Source organism: Nerophis lumbriciformis, linkage group LG33, assembly GCF_033978685.3.
Source record: "Nerophis lumbriciformis linkage group LG33, RoL_Nlum_v2.1, whole genome shotgun sequence".
Lineage (NCBI taxonomy): Eukaryota > Metazoa > Chordata > Actinopteri > Syngnathiformes > Syngnathidae > Nerophis > Nerophis lumbriciformis.
The window spans coordinates 1,649,708-1,665,093 of record NC_084580.2 but is presented as its reverse complement, the minus strand read 5'-3'; the positions used below and the strand labels follow the sequence as shown (position 1 = coordinate 1,665,093).

At 40.5% G+C, this 15,386-nt stretch overlaps 2 protein-coding genes across 19 annotated transcripts in view; one reads left to right on the top strand and one right to left on the bottom strand.

Moving 5' to 3' along the window:
* The window catches only part of atxn2 (ataxin 2), a 42,026-nt gene extending 40,940 nt beyond the window's left edge, over positions 1-1,086 (top strand). For 12 of the 18 annotated variants that reach the window (XM_061928231.2, XM_061928222.2, XM_061928221.2 and 9 more), the window contains one exon: positions 43-1,086. In XM_061928231.2, the coding sequence (XP_061784215.1) occupies positions 43-279 (237 nt within the window). In that variant the 3' untranslated portion in view covers positions 280-1,086. The remainder of the gene's footprint in view (positions 1-42) is intronic. The other 6 variants (XM_072912114.1, XM_072912113.1, XM_072912115.1 and 3 more) reach the window with 2 other exon arrangements.
* Positions 1,087-1,137: 51 nt separating this feature from the next.
* sh2b3 (SH2B adaptor protein 3) overlaps positions 1,138-15,386 on the bottom strand; it is a 122,500-nt gene continuing 108,251 nt past the window's right edge. The window contains exons 5-8 of the mRNA XM_061928233.1: positions 11,180-11,331; positions 10,715-10,929; positions 10,465-10,642; positions 1,138-3,687 (exon numbers count right to left, since the gene is read on the bottom strand). Coding sequence (XP_061784217.1) covers positions 3,359-3,687; positions 10,465-10,642; positions 10,715-10,929; positions 11,180-11,331 — 874 coding nt within the window. The 3' untranslated portion in view covers positions 1,138-3,358. The remainder of the gene's footprint in view (positions 3,688-10,464; positions 10,643-10,714; positions 10,930-11,179; positions 11,332-15,386) is intronic.

Genomic DNA, 15,386 nt, shown 5'->3' with positions numbered 1-15,386 from the left:
CACTCTCACTGAGTCATTCACACTCTGTGTTGTCGCCATCAGGCTCACATGCAGTCTGGCATGGTGCCGTCTCACCACCCAGCCTCCGCCCACCCCCCAATGATGCTGATGGCCACCCAGGGCCCGCCGGGAGGCCCCCAGGCCCCCATGGCTCAGACGGCCCTCAACCACATCCCCGTCTCTTCCACCACACATTTCTCCTACCTGGCACATCCACAAGGTAACCCTTTTCTTCTTCTTGGGCGGCCAACCGAGGGTTCCAGGTTCGATCCCCGCTAGTCGCTGCCGTTGTGTCCTTGGGCAAGACACTTTTCCCACCTGCTCCCAGTGCTACCTACACTGGTTTAGATGTAGGTAATGGGTTTCATTATGTAAAGCGCTTTGAGTCTCTTGAGAAAAGCGCTATATAAATATAATTTACTTCACTTCTTCAGTCCACAAAGTCCTCATTTGTCTTTCCTTTGTTTGACTTACAGTGCAGCCTCATCACCAGCAGCAGCTGTAGATAGAGGGCGCCAGTGAGCTGAAATCCTCAAGTGAAACATTTCATTCATGAAGAGACAAGAAGCCCTCCTCCTCCTCCTCCCCTTCCCCTTGCCCCCACCCCCCACCACCACCTCTCTTAGCTCATCATCCTCATGTTTCATATTATCTTACCTTCCTCCTCCTCCTCCTCCTTCCTCCCAGACAAGGCAATAAGAGAATGTTAACAAGTTGGTGATGCAGTGATGTGTTGTTGCCACAAGGGGCCGATCACAAAGTGAGAAAACTAATCTATAAATCCAAGAAGAATTCCACCCGAACTTGTCTGCGCCTGGTAAACAGACAGTATTAATCTTGCTGTTTCAGGAGTGCTGCTGCTGCTGTTTCATGACAAGTTTCTAACCAAACTAAAACTACAACAAAGTTGTGAGGACACGAGGAGCGTTATTTATGAAAATAAAAAATATGACCGTGATCAGAACCCACTTCTCACCTGACCCTAATGTAACTTTTAAGTTAAAACTTTTACTTTGTAGATAATATAAATAATTTAAAAAATGAGCCAAAAAAAATTTAAAAATAAAAAAAGTTTTAAAAACTGAATTGTCTTGTTGCTGTTTTTTTTATAGGAATATAGCAAAAAAATGGATGGTGTAAGGTTTTAGTCTGGTTAGGTTTATTTTACAAAATAGTCAGATATACAGTTGATATATAATTTAAAAGGCTGAATGAAATGGATTGCAAAGACAACACAAGTGTTTTTTTAGGAAGCTTCGTGGTTGTTGTCAAGGTGGAGCTTTACAGTGCTGAGGTAAAAACACAAACAGTATTGAGAACACGTACAAAAAAGTCATTTGGACATTTTTCTTCAAATAAAGGCACAATGATGGGATGGGGGCTAACGAAACTTTGAAATGGGAATACAAATGAAAAAAAGCAGGAGAACAATGAAAAAGAGGGCATTTGATGCAAATAAAAGAAAGAAAGACCTCAGAGGAACTGTTGTAAAAAGCCCCCCAAAATACATTAACCCACAAATTATCTCTATGTGTGAGGTTATAAATGTAATATGGTAGTTTATAAATTATTATTGCTCGACGTTCCTACACCCTCACTCTTTGTTTTGTATCCACTTAGTAGTAAAGAGAAATTCCTGATTGGTCAACATGTTACAGTTGCTGGAATACATCAGCTGGTGTGTCACTTTTATTGGAATAGTTCATGAAAGTTGGTCGGATAATTAATGCAACGGTGAAACTAAATCGGACGTTAGTGTTTAAGCGCAGACTCCACCAACATAAAGCTTATATTTTTAAGGCACATTTTCCCAGGAAAATGCTTACTTGCTTTGGTTTAAAGCGCTTTTGGTTTTAGCAGAAAACATGGATGTGGTGAGGTCTATTGAACAAAGAATAAGAATGGCTTCCTTTTTCTTGCTATTAGTTGTTAATGTGAGCAGTGATGGGGCGCTTTACACAACTTAATGCTTGACTACAATGATTAGTCTAAAGAGTAATGGCGGTTTTAACTGAACGCAGCATGAGGCACATAAGGGGCACGAACTTAAAAAAAATGAGTCCGTTAGTTCATTGTAGCAACTTTAAATGGATTTTAAGTAAGCGTCGATTAAAAGGGATGGGAATATGACGTCATATTAAATACTAATAATGCTGTCAACACGCTAGACGTCAGGCTGGTCACGTGGAATGACAATGGCCAATCAGGAAGCGAGCTGACTGAAGAAGCCTGAAGTAACGAAGAAAAAAATGTACGGCGACATATTCATACTTTATAAAAATGGACGACCAACTCGTTAATATATGGCAGATACACTAGTGCTAAGGAATGCGATAGAGTCGGCAATAAATAACCCCCCGGGTGGACATAAAAGATGTATTAGCGTGGCTTCTTCGGTTTATTTTCCGGCACTCATCTTGGGCCTACAGCACACTGCGCTTCCAACACGTCAGTCCTGGTACTACACCACTGGAAGATGTGACGGTCCACATTTCAGAGAAATATTAGGAGTTTGGGTTCGAATGTTATGTCATTTTCTAATATAGTGAACACTCATGCTAACTACTAGTCCACCAAGCTTCCCCCCCCCAAAACACTAACCTATCAACATTTCTTGTCTCCTCTTTTTTTGTATTTATGACCCTTAAACGGGAAATGTTGTCACGTGACACTGACTCAACAGCGCCTTTGCTGGTTGTGGCCAAGTCGTGCAGTACCATTCTCAATGAATTGACTGATCATTATGGCCATTAATATTCCCTAATAAGTAGGTCTAAATTCCAATTTCCCCAAACATAAAAAGTTGAATTTTGTGCTGTCGACGCAACTAAGACGTTATTGACGGAACTTCTTAATCTTGATCCCATTCTATGTCTCGCCAAAAGCACCTCAAAATAAAATAATGTGCTATAAAAAAAAAAGAATAGGGTGTTGTAAAACAAGAGTGGGAAGGGGTTTGCGTTTACATAAGAGTTGTGCCAAAAAATAAATGGTATTCTTAAAAGAGAAGCCCAGAAAGCTAGCAAAATAACAACAAAATGCATCCCACTTCATTGTGGATCATAAATAAAAGTGCAGCACTCACCTTTGACTCGTGCTAAGCTAGCATTTCATTGTATTGTGGCGGGTACTCCTGCTCTTTTGCTGCCCCCTGCTGGTTGGGAAGTTGCTAGCTTCTAGCGCTATTATAAAATCAATAAAAAAAATGTTTTCTTTGCTTGCCCAGACTGTTCCCCAAAAAAAAAAAAAAAAAAAAAGAACATTTGACATACATTCACTGTGGACGCCCCTGACAGCCTCCCAAATCAGACAAGGAATCACACATTCTCTTGCAGTTGCGCCTCAGCTCCATAAGAGGTCAAAGCAACATGTACTGGTTGTCTATGGCCCGCTTGCGGCCGCGCTCGGGCTCCAGCTCATAGTCCGAGTCTCGCTGGGAGATGACGGGGGGGTGCGGGTTGCTGTGGCGAAGCAGCGGTCGCCTCCCCATGGACTCGCTGCGACGCAGGGGGGTGGTCGCCGACGGGGGCCGGGCCGGGTCGTTGGCGCGAGGAGACGGCTGCGGGCCGGGACCATGAGCGCTGCCGGCGCAGGTGGAGGAAGAGGAAGTAGACGAGGAAGATTGCGGCTGGCTGCGAGACAGGCTGCAGTGAGCCAAGCTGGGCTCGGAGTTCCAGCGGTGCTGACCTGGCGAGGGACAGAAGGGGGAAAAGAGGTGAATGCCACACTAAGAACCTCAACCTCCAACAACTATGGCCACATTTTCAGGGGCAAAAGGAGGTCTCGCCCAGGGCACCAGTAAAACTAGATCTGCCATTGCTTTAATTTTCTACATTAGGTATTATTGGAAAGTGTCATATGAAGGGCTGCACCATTTTGAAAAAATATAATTGCAATTTTTCTCTCCAAAATGTATATTTCATACAAACCCCGTTTTCATATGAGTTGGGAAATTGTGTTAGATGTAAATATAAACGGAATACAATGATTTGCAAATCCTTTTCAACCCATATTCAGTTGAATATGCTACAAAGACAACATATTTGATGTTCAGACTGATAAACATTTTTTTTTTTGCAAATAATCATTAACTTTAGAATTTGATGCCAGCAACACGTGACAAAGAAGTTGGGAAAGGTGGCAATAAATACTGATAAAGTTGAGGAATGCTCATCAAACACTTATTTGGAACATCCCACAGGTGTGCAGGCTAATTGGGAACAGGTGGGTGCCATGATTGGGTATAAAAACAGCTTCCCAAAAAATGCTCAGTCTTTCACAAGAAAGGATGGGGCGAGGTACACCCCTTTGTCCACAACTGCGTGAGCAAATAGTCAAACAGTTTAAGAACAACGTTTCTCAAAGTGCAATTGCAAGAAATTTAGGGATTTCAACATCCATCCATCCATCCATTTTCTACCGTTTATTCCCTTCGGGGTCGCGGGGGGCGCTGGAGCCTATCTCAGCTACAATTGGGCGGAAGGCGGTGTACACCCTGGACAAGTCGCCACCTCATCGCAGGATTTCAACATCTACGGTCCATAATATCATAAAAAGGTTCAGAGAATCTGAAGAAATCACTCCACGTAAGCGGCATGGCGAGAAACCAACATTGAATGACCGTGACCTTCGATCCCTCAGACGGTACTGTATCAAAAACCGACATCAATCTCTAAAGGATATCACCACATGGGCTCAGGAACACTTCAGAAAACCACTGACACTAAATACAGTTTGTCGCTACATCTGTAAGTGCAAGTTAAAGCTCTACTATGCAAAGAGAAAGCCATTTATCAACAACATCCAGAAATGCAGCCGGCTTCTCTGAGCCCGAGATCATCTAAGATGGACTCATGCAAAGTGGAAAAGTGTTCTGTGGTCTGACGAGTCCACATTTCAATTTGTTTTTGGAAATATTCGACATCGTGTCATCAAAGGGGAAGCGAACCATCCAGACTGTTATCGACGCAAAGTTCAAAAGCCAGCATCTGTGATGGTATGGGGGTGCATTAGTGCCCAAGGCATGGGTAAGTTACACATCTGTGAAGGCACCATTAATGCTGAAAGGTACATACAGGTTTTGGAACAACATATGCTGCCATCTAAGCGCCGTCTTTTTCATGGACGCCCCTGCTTATTTCAGAAAGACAATGCCAAGCCACATTCAGCACGTGTTACAACAGCGTGACTTCGTAAAAAAAAAAGTGGGCGTACTTTCCTGGCCCGCCTTCAGTCCAGACCTGTCTCCCATCGAAAATGTGTGGCGCATTATGAAGCGTAAAATACGACAGCGGAGACCCCGGACTGTTGAATGACTGAAGCTCGACATAAAACAAGAATGGGAAAGAATTCCACTTTCAAAGCTTCAACAATTAGTTTCCTCAGTTCCCAATCGTTTATTGAGTGTTGTTAAAAGAAAAGGTGATGTAACACAGTGGTGAACATGCCCTTTCCCAACTACTTTGGCACGTGTTGCAGCCATGAAATTCTAAGTTAATTATCATTTGCAAAAAAAAAATAAACTTTATGAATTTGAACATCAAATATGTTGTCTTTGTAGTGCATTCAATTGAATATGGGTTGAAAAGGATTTGCAAATCATTGTATTCCGTTTATATTTACATCTAACACAATTTCCCAACTCATATGGAAACGGGGTTTGTACATAAAACTGTAAAAATTGCGAGTGAACTATACAGTGATTATAATGTCATGGAATCAAACGGTAATAAAAAATAATGCAAGTAATCATTTAAAAGGATTACAATATGAAAATTTCTTATCACGGTTATTATCGCAATATTTTTTAATGTGCTCAAAATTTTCAAAAACTACTAATACTGAAATCTTTTAACCACGTTTTATTTTAAAACCCAGACAACACATTCAAAATGTATGTATGTACCTCAAGTAGAAAGTTGAATGTGCATATGAAAGCAACGCAAGCGTTCTAAACAAAGTAATGTGGCAGAAACTAAATAACATAAATAAATAGAAATAATTGTGAAAATTGTGCAAGATGGCAATTTATGGACACAATTGCACTTTTTGTCGTATGAAATCTAGTCTTACATGTAACGCTGCACAGTTATGGCCAAAATAATAATTAGGATTATTTTTATAAATATTGAAATTAGGATTATTAATCAGGATTATTCATTATGTGTACATGACGCCATCATGTAATTTGTAATGTCTAATAAAAAGGCTATAGATAAACGTTAACCATATATTTAAAGACTAATATTTGTGTTTTTGTTCATTAATAGTATCGTGTCAGCTCTCTATTTTTACATTTTCATAGAGAGAGGTATTTTTTAAGTTATGTGCATTTACATGAACTAATCGTGTGTACATGTACATGCTGTATCGGGACAGATCCATTAAGAGTTTGAGCAGAAATATGTTGTTTAAGAATGAATTATACACGATAAGACATTAACAAAATGCTGTGTTACATGAATGGTTTTAAAAGTAATAACTTTGTGGAGTGTAAAAAACATGGTGTTTACTTTTTCATATCAACATAAGCAGTTTGGCTAATGAAGACAAAGTCAAATAAACACGCTTCGTTTAACAACACCACGTGGTTCAGTGCAACAGTTTGACCAATAAAAATAAACAGGAGTGATACCTCTCACGTCAAATACACAATCTTTGTTGCTCACTGACAACACAGCCTGCGGTCAATTCGATGAAATGACAAAACATTTGAGTTAGTATTGATGTTATTGGAGCACTGACAAAGTTATCAGTAAAATAAAGGACGAGTGAGCAACCCAGTAAACAAAATAAAGATTTTTAAAGAAGTTGTGGCAATGTTCACGACACATCACCTGCTGCATGCTAACTCTCAGTCACAGCAGCTGAATGAAGGACACAATTTTGTACTTTCAAAATGAAACTAGAACATCAAATATTTTTCTCCTCCGATGTATACTTTTTGTGTGGGACAAATGCGTCTATCTCCAGTTCTGTGCACAACAATCGGCTCCGTTTACTCGGAGGGAACATCTCCAGAGCAAAGTCTGTGTAGTTGCCACCATTTTTCCTCAAGCCTAACAGCGCTAATGCGCATGTGCTTGGGCTGCAGCGATTTCTCTTCCAGGAAGTAAGCAGCGTTGCCTAAAATACATTAATTATGACGGTGTTTCGGTAATTAAACATATCAATGGAATTACTAACCGTCTGGAATTTTACCGCGGTTTATCATTATACCGTTTACCATTACATCCCTACTGTAGAATTGTTTACCGTTGTACTGTAATTGGAAGGCAAGTAATTTTATCATCCTAAATAAATAAACAAACAAACAAAAAAAGACTCATCTCTGTAAGCAAAAATTTTAAAATAAATATTGAATGTCTAAGTGCATTTCGTACCCAGTTGGAAAAACGATGTCGGACGTTGTATTTTATTTATTGCCATCACTTGAGCATTCTCGCTCGTTCGTCTGTGTTGATGGGCTCATATTGGGCTCATGCACTAAATGAGAGTTTCTACGTGGTGATGCCCCGTATAGTACACGCTAAATCCTCATTTCAAGGGGCAGTTTGCAACATTTACAGATGCCTAAGGGGAGCCAACTTTCCAATGTATTTCGCACAGAATATCCCGCTCTTTCACGGCTTATAGTGCGTAATGACGTAATGACGTATGTACGTAACACATGCACGCGTTTAGCCATTTGGGTAGCTGGCGTTAGCTGTCATTGAATGTATATTCTATCATCACAACAACGTGACTGAAAATTGTCCGTTGCTTCTCTTGGACTGATTTTGAATGTGTGCACGCACTCCCTGCACGTACGTGTTGACGTAAAAATTTTTTACAACATAAACTTTGTAATTCTAAAGAATATAAGCAATTGTCAAACAAATATATTCCGTTAAACCACTGATAGTAACATAAGCTAGCCGGTGGTGTTCTTTTGCTTTGAAAAATGTAACTGTAAGGAAGTTGCAAACAGCACCTTTACATGATAATATAGTGGGTGTCTGTGCCACTTTTCAATTCCACACGCAGTTTTAGTAGTTCCACACAACATGCCCACTAATAGTACACGCTACTTACAGACACACGCTGCTTAGCGTGAGGTATTTAGATTTCAGTAAATCAGGCCCTAAGTGTATGTGTGCAATATTAGTGTTATATTGTATATAGTAGGGGTGTAACGGTACGTGTCTTTGTATTGAAACGTTTCGGTACGGGGGTTCCAGTTCGGTTCGGAGGTGTACCGAACGAGTTTCCACACGGACATATAAGTAGCGTAACGCACGTTGTGTAAACAATGCACACCGAGGCTTAACACACGGCATGCTAGCAGCTAACGGGCTACGATAGACTGACCATACGTCCTCTTTTCACCGGACATGTCCTCTTTTGCGGAGCTGTCAGGGCGGAGTTTCTTAAATGCCTCAAATGTCCGGCATTTTGAGTTAGGGTTGCGTGTATTTTCAATGTACGTTCAGGGTTAAGAATGCTAAAAACAAAATAAATTGTGCGTGCAGCAGCATTCGTGGGGAAGGGGCAGAGACAGAGAGAGCGAGAGCGAGAGAGTTATGATAAACGCGCATGCGTCACCAGGCTCTGCTTTTTATCCATAGATTTATCAGATTTAATTTTTTATTATGTATAGCAGGGGTGTCAAAAGTGTGCCCCGGAGGCCATTTGCGGCCCACAGCTAATGTTTTAAAGGCCCACGGCACATTCTAAAAATACTATTAAAATAAACAAAAACATAACAAAAGTGAAATAAAAAAGCTTAAAGGTTAAATGTAATATAGAAAAAGTTGCAATGTTGACAAATAAAACAAAGCTGTTTTTTTTCTTTCAAACTGTCATTGCTCAAAATATAATATTGAATCAAAATCAATGTTATTATGAATTATTGACCTATCCAAGGTTCCGATTACTTCACATCAAATATTCCACTAAGAAAAATATTTTTGGTGGAAGATTTTGCAAATTTGGTAAATAAATAACCCAAAAATGTATATTTTGTTGTTTTCTTACTGTACCAAAAATGAACCGAACCGTAACCTCTAAACTGAGGTACTTACCGAACCAAATTTTTAATGTACCGTTACACCCCTAGTATAAAGTTTATACTACTTACTAATTTTTTTTAGTTTTTTACTATGTAATCTGCACCGCGACCGTTGAATTTCCACATTGTGGAATGAATAAAAGTCTATTCTATCCTTTTAATTTGCGCTGAAAGTCGTGTTTACAAAACATCTTGCACTTTAGGTCTATTAATATTTTAGTGTGGTAATGTACTTTTTGTAGTAAATCAAAACCATTACGTCCTAAAAATATTTATTTCTTTTATTACAATTTACTTTAATAGCTTTTGGAAATGAGTCCAAATCAAGTCATAGACTCCAACATGTACAGTTGTGGTCAAAAGTTGATATACACACAATGTCATGGCTGTCTTGAGTTTCCAATAATTTCTACAACTTTTATTTTTTTGTGATAGAGTGATTGGAGCACATACTTGTTGGTCACGAAAAACATTCATGAAGTTTGGTTCTATTATGAATTTATTATGGCTCTACTGAAAAAGGAGGTTTACCTCCAAATTCTTCAGGACAACCTAAAATCATCAGCCCGGAGGTTGGGTCTTGGGCGCAGTTGGGTGTTCTAACAGGACAGTGACCCCAAACACACGTCAAAAGTGGTAAAGGAATAGCTAAATCAGGCTAGAATTAAGGTTTTAGAATGGCCTTCCCAAAGTCCTGACTTAAACATGTGGACAATGCTGAAGAAACAAGAAGAAACCAACACATTTAGCTGAACTGCACCAATTTTGTCAAGAGGAGTGGTCAAAAATTCAAGCAGAAGCTTGTGGATGGCTACCAAAAGCGCCTTATTGCAGTGAAACTTGCCAAGGGACATGTAACCCTGCTTGGCACTCAGCATCAAGGGTTGGAATTGGGGGTTAAATCATCACCAAAATAATTTCCGGGCGCGGCCACCGCTGCTGCCCACTGCTCCCCTCACCTCCCAGGGGGTGATCAAGGGTGATGGGTCAAATGCAGAGAATAATCTCGCCACACCTAGTGTGTGTGTGACAATCATTGGTACTTTAACTTTAACTTTAACTTTTAACCAAATATTAACATTGCTGTATGTATACTTTTGACCCAGCAGATTTGGTCACATTTTCAGTAGACCCATAATAAATTCATAAAAGAACTAAACTTCATGAATGTTTTTTGTGACCAACAAGTATGTGCTCCAATCACTCTATCACAAAAAAATAAGAGTTGTAGAAATTATTGGAAATTTAATACAGCCATGACATTATGTTCTTTACAAGTGCATGTAAACTTTTTATCCCGACTGTACATACTATCATATAAGAAATAACTGTATGTGTAATTGATTAAAAAAGTAATTGTTAGTTGCAGACTCCAGTTACAGTTGGACATTAAAGGTGGGTTGGGAGGGCCTCACCTTGTGATGGAGGATTGGAGCCCACCACCACAAAGCTGGACAGCGTGACGGCGCCCGCGGCTCCACAATCGAGCGGGATCGGCGAGAGCTGGAAGTGGTTGAGCATCTCCATGACGGAAGGGAAGCGCAGGTGCTGCACCCGGCAATGTCCGCCGTCTGTCAGCGACAGGCGCAGGTGCTGCACACGCATACACAAACAGGAAGTCAGAAGCGCTGGATAATCACAAAGGCGGTTGCACTCGGAGCGCACCTTGGCTTTGCCTTGGTAGTTAAAGGTGAGGACGTAGTCTCCTCGCCGTGTCTCGCTCTGACGCACCAGGAACACGCCGTGTCCCTCTGCGCCCGAGCTTTGAACCAAGTGGGCCGCCTTGACCCGGGAGATGGGCCCGTGGAACCATGGGTAGGAAAACAGGAAGTGATCCGTCTTATGGAGGACGGTCTCCCCCAGAGTCAGGGTGACCGGGCCTGAAAGGAGGACGGGTTGTTAGAAGGCAGTGATGCTCACACCGTGGTAACGTGGGCTCCATTTAGGAACAAATACATTGAACAAAATGTTCCTTGGCTTAAATATGATGTATGTACAGTCTACATGCTGTATGTCACAAGCCTGTGGGCCACATGTTCAATTCTAAACACGCCGTGGTGTCAAACACTTGGTGTAAAAAGTCGAATTAATTCTTATAGAAATAAACACACAAGACAAAAAGATACACACAGCTAATTGTTACAGGACGTGCTTGTGGGACCAGGTTTGAGGAGCCGAGTCGCCACTCGCTCTGAATTCCCAAATCGAAGCTCGCTCTGTGATTGGTCGAAACAGAGCAGTCAGCCGGGGAGGGGAGGGGCTCCAGGGCCACACCGGCCGACCTGAAGGACACATACATGGATGCTGTTTAGAGCAGTGTTTTTCAACCTTTTTTGAGTCAAGGCACATTTTTTGCGTTGAAAAAAATGCGGAGGCACACCACCAGCAGACATCATTAAAAAACGAAACTCAGTTGACGGTAAAAAGTCGTCAACGCAATTGTTGGATATGACTTTAAAGCATAACCAAGCATGCATCAATATAGCTCTTGTCTCAAAGTAGGTGTACTGTCACCACCTGTCACATCACACCCTGACTTATTTGGAATTTATTGCGGTTTTCCTGTGTGTAGTGTTTTAGTTCTTGTCTTGCGCTCATATTTTATTGGCTTTTTCTCTTTTTTTGGTATTTTCCTGTAGCAGTTTCATGTCTTCCTTTGAGCGATATTTCCCGCATCTACTTTGCTTTAGCAATCAAGAATATTTTAGTTGTTTTTATCCTTCTTTGTGGGCACATTGTTGATTGTCATATCATGTTCGGATGTACTTTGCGGACGCTTCCTTTGCTCTACAGTAAGTCTTTGCTCCACAGTAAGTCTTTGCTGTCGTCCAGCATTCTGTTTTTGTTTACTTTGTAGCCAGTTCAGTTTTAGTCTTGTTCTGCATAGCCTTCCCTAAGCTTCAATGCCTTTTCTTAGGGGCACTCACCTTTTGTTTATTTTTGGTTTAAGCATTACATACCTTTTTACCTCCACACTGCCTCTCGCTGTTTCCGACATCTACAAAGCAATTAGCTACCGGCTGCCACCTACTGATATGGAAGAGTATTACACGGTTACTTTGCCGAGCTCTAGACAGCACCGACACTCAACAACAACACATCATTTGCAAACTATAATTACCGGTTTGCCAAAAATATTTTTAACCCAAATAGGTGAAATTAGATAATCTCCCACGGCACACCAGACTGTATCTCTAGTGTGCCGCGGCACAGTGGTTGAAAAACACTGGTTTAGAGCGTGGATTTTCTAAACCGCGTATGAGGACGCCATCTAGTGGTACTGAGGAACACAAGATTTTAAAAAAGAATTACGTTCATCAAATTACATCAGGTATAAACATATTAATTATTTTGACATATACGCATTTATTAAGAACAATAATTGCTGAAATTGATTGTGATGGCAAGTGGAAGTATACGAAATACTTTTAAAGGTGGTCTTTAGAGAGCTGTTGTGTTTTGGACTGCAGTGGCTCAGGAGGTAGAGCAGATTTTCCAGATACCGGAGAAGCGTGGTTCAAACACCCCCCCCCCCACCACCACCCCTTCGCACTAGAGTATGAATGTGAATGTTTGGTGGTGGTCGTTCAGAATGTATACCGTGGTACCGGTTCCTAACTGGGTCGGTCCATACTAACCTGACTCTCGCCAGATCCTTGTAGTTCGCTGAGCTCCACACAAGGATCTGGGACTTCTCAATAGGAGATGTATTTAAGAAGGCGGGGCCTTGTAAAAAAAATCATCGTATGTGATTGGATAAACCACTTGTCCGTTATCTTGAATGACGTGCTACTTCAACCACTCACATCGCAATCAACCCGTGACGCTGATGAGAGCGACGCTGGGAAATCCAAAACAGAACAGCCGACATATTGGATAACGACACAGCGAAAAGTTGATAAATGCCTTCAAAACAGTTCTCTGTACATCTTTTAAATAATTAATATTCGATAGATTCGACAAAACAGTTGCAATTAGAGATGTCTGATAATAGCTTTTTTGCCGATATTCCGATATTGTCCAACTCTTAATTACCGATTCCGATATCGACCGATACCGATATATACAGTCGTGGAATTAACACAATATTATGCCTAATTTTGTTGTGATGCCCCGCTGGATGCATTAAACAATGTAACAAGGTTTTCCAAAATAAATCAACTCAAGTTAGGGGGTAGCGGGGGGTGTATATTGTAGCTTCCCGGAAGAGTTAGTGCTGCAAGGGGTTCTGGGTATTTGTTCTGTTGTGTTTATGTTGTGTTACGATGCGGATGTTCTCCCGAAATGTGTTTGTCATTCTTGTTTGGTTTGGGTTCACAGTGTGGCGCATATTTGTAACAGTGTTAAAATTGTTTATACGGCCACCCTCAGTGTGACCTGTATGGCTGTTGATCAAGTATGTCTTGCATTCACTTGTGTGTGTAAAAAGCTGTAGGTAATATGTGATTGGACCGGCACGCAAAGGCAGTGCGTCCGTGTACACAGCGGCGTTTTAAAAAGTCATAAATTTTACTTTTTGAAACCGATACCGATAATTTCCGATATTACATTTTTAAGCATTTATCGGCCGATAATATCGGCAGTCCAATATTATCGGACATCCCTAGTTGCAATAGCAGAATCAATGTCAGCACACGACTCCTCGCTGCATGCTGTCATTGTTGTTTGACTCAAACAGTCACTTCGGCGTTTGTCACATCTATGAAATCCCGCCCGGCGATCCTGATTGGGTCATTATTTTTTGCTATCTTGAAGGAGTTTGCAATGCCCTCGAACCCAGATCCTTGTGTGGAGCTCAGTGAACTACAAGGATCTGGCGAGAGTCAGGTTAGGTCCATACGGCTATCGGTATAAAAAGACACAGGTAGGCTCTGATAAGGCTTGGTGATTACATCATAGATCGATGATAGTGAAAAATGTCAGGTGGATCACGGCATATACGTGAACATATATTAACTCGATCAAACAAGGAACGCAGAAGTAAACAGAATTATAGATATGAACAGAATGACCGAACTTGGAGCTACACACGCAGCTGAGGGCAGTAAAGTAAATGTCAGCCATAACTTGGCTTATGGAATCGTCATTGGCATCATGGACGGAATCTGAATGTGGAAAGTCGCGGAAATTTACGTAATGTCACTGAGATGCTGTCATTGTGAGGAAAAGGGGAACAGACAAACATTCACCTCCAGTCAGGGGCCAGCACCCTTTTGGGGCAATCTCTGTGCCTGCCTTACGCGACACGCAACCAGGGGTGGGTAGAGTAGCCAGAAATTGTACTCAAGTAAGAGTACTGTTACTTTAGAGATTTATTACTCAAGTAAAAGTAAGGAGTAGTCACCCAAATATTTACTTGAGTAAAAGTAAAAATTATGTTGTGAAAAAACTACTCAAGTACTGAGTAACTGATGAGTAACATATACACACATATATATACATATATATACATATATATATATATACACACACACACACACACACACACACACACACACACACACATATATATATATATATATATATACACACATATATATATATACACATATATATATACATACATTGATATATACAGTATATAATTTATATTTATTTATTTTGCCGTTTTTGTTTACATGTTAAAGGTGTTTTTATGAATATACATGCATGTTTAATACATAGATTTCTTTCTTTCATGAAAACAAGAATATAAGTTGGTGTATTACCTGATTCTGATGACTTGCATTGATTGTAATCAGACAGTAGTGATGATAACGTCCACGTTTTCAAATGGAGGAGGAAAAATAGTTCCTCCTTTCTGTCTAATACAGGGGTCGGCAACCCAAAATGTTGAAAGAGCCTTATTGGACCAAAAATACAAAAACAAATCTGTCTGGAGCCACAAAAAATTAAAAGCCATATTACATACAGATAGTGTGTCATGAGATATAAATTGAATTAATATGACTTAAAGGAAACTAAATGACCTCAAATATAGCTACAATTGAGGCATAATGATGCAATATGTACATATAGCTAGCCTAAATAGCATGTTAGCATCGATTAGCTCGCAGTCATGCAGTGACCAAATATGTCTGATTAGCACTCCACACAAGTCAATAATATCAACAAAACTCACCTTCGTGGATTCATGCACAACGTTAAAAGTTTGGTGGACAACATGAGACAGAAAAAGATGTGGCATAAAACACGTCCTAGAAAGTCGCAGAAAAATATACATGTAAACAAACTAAGGTGAGTTCAAGGACTGCCAAAATTAGTAGGACAAAACGGCGCTCGCCAAATACTCTAATCAGTGAAGCATGTTTAATATAAACAGTGTGCTTTATAACAA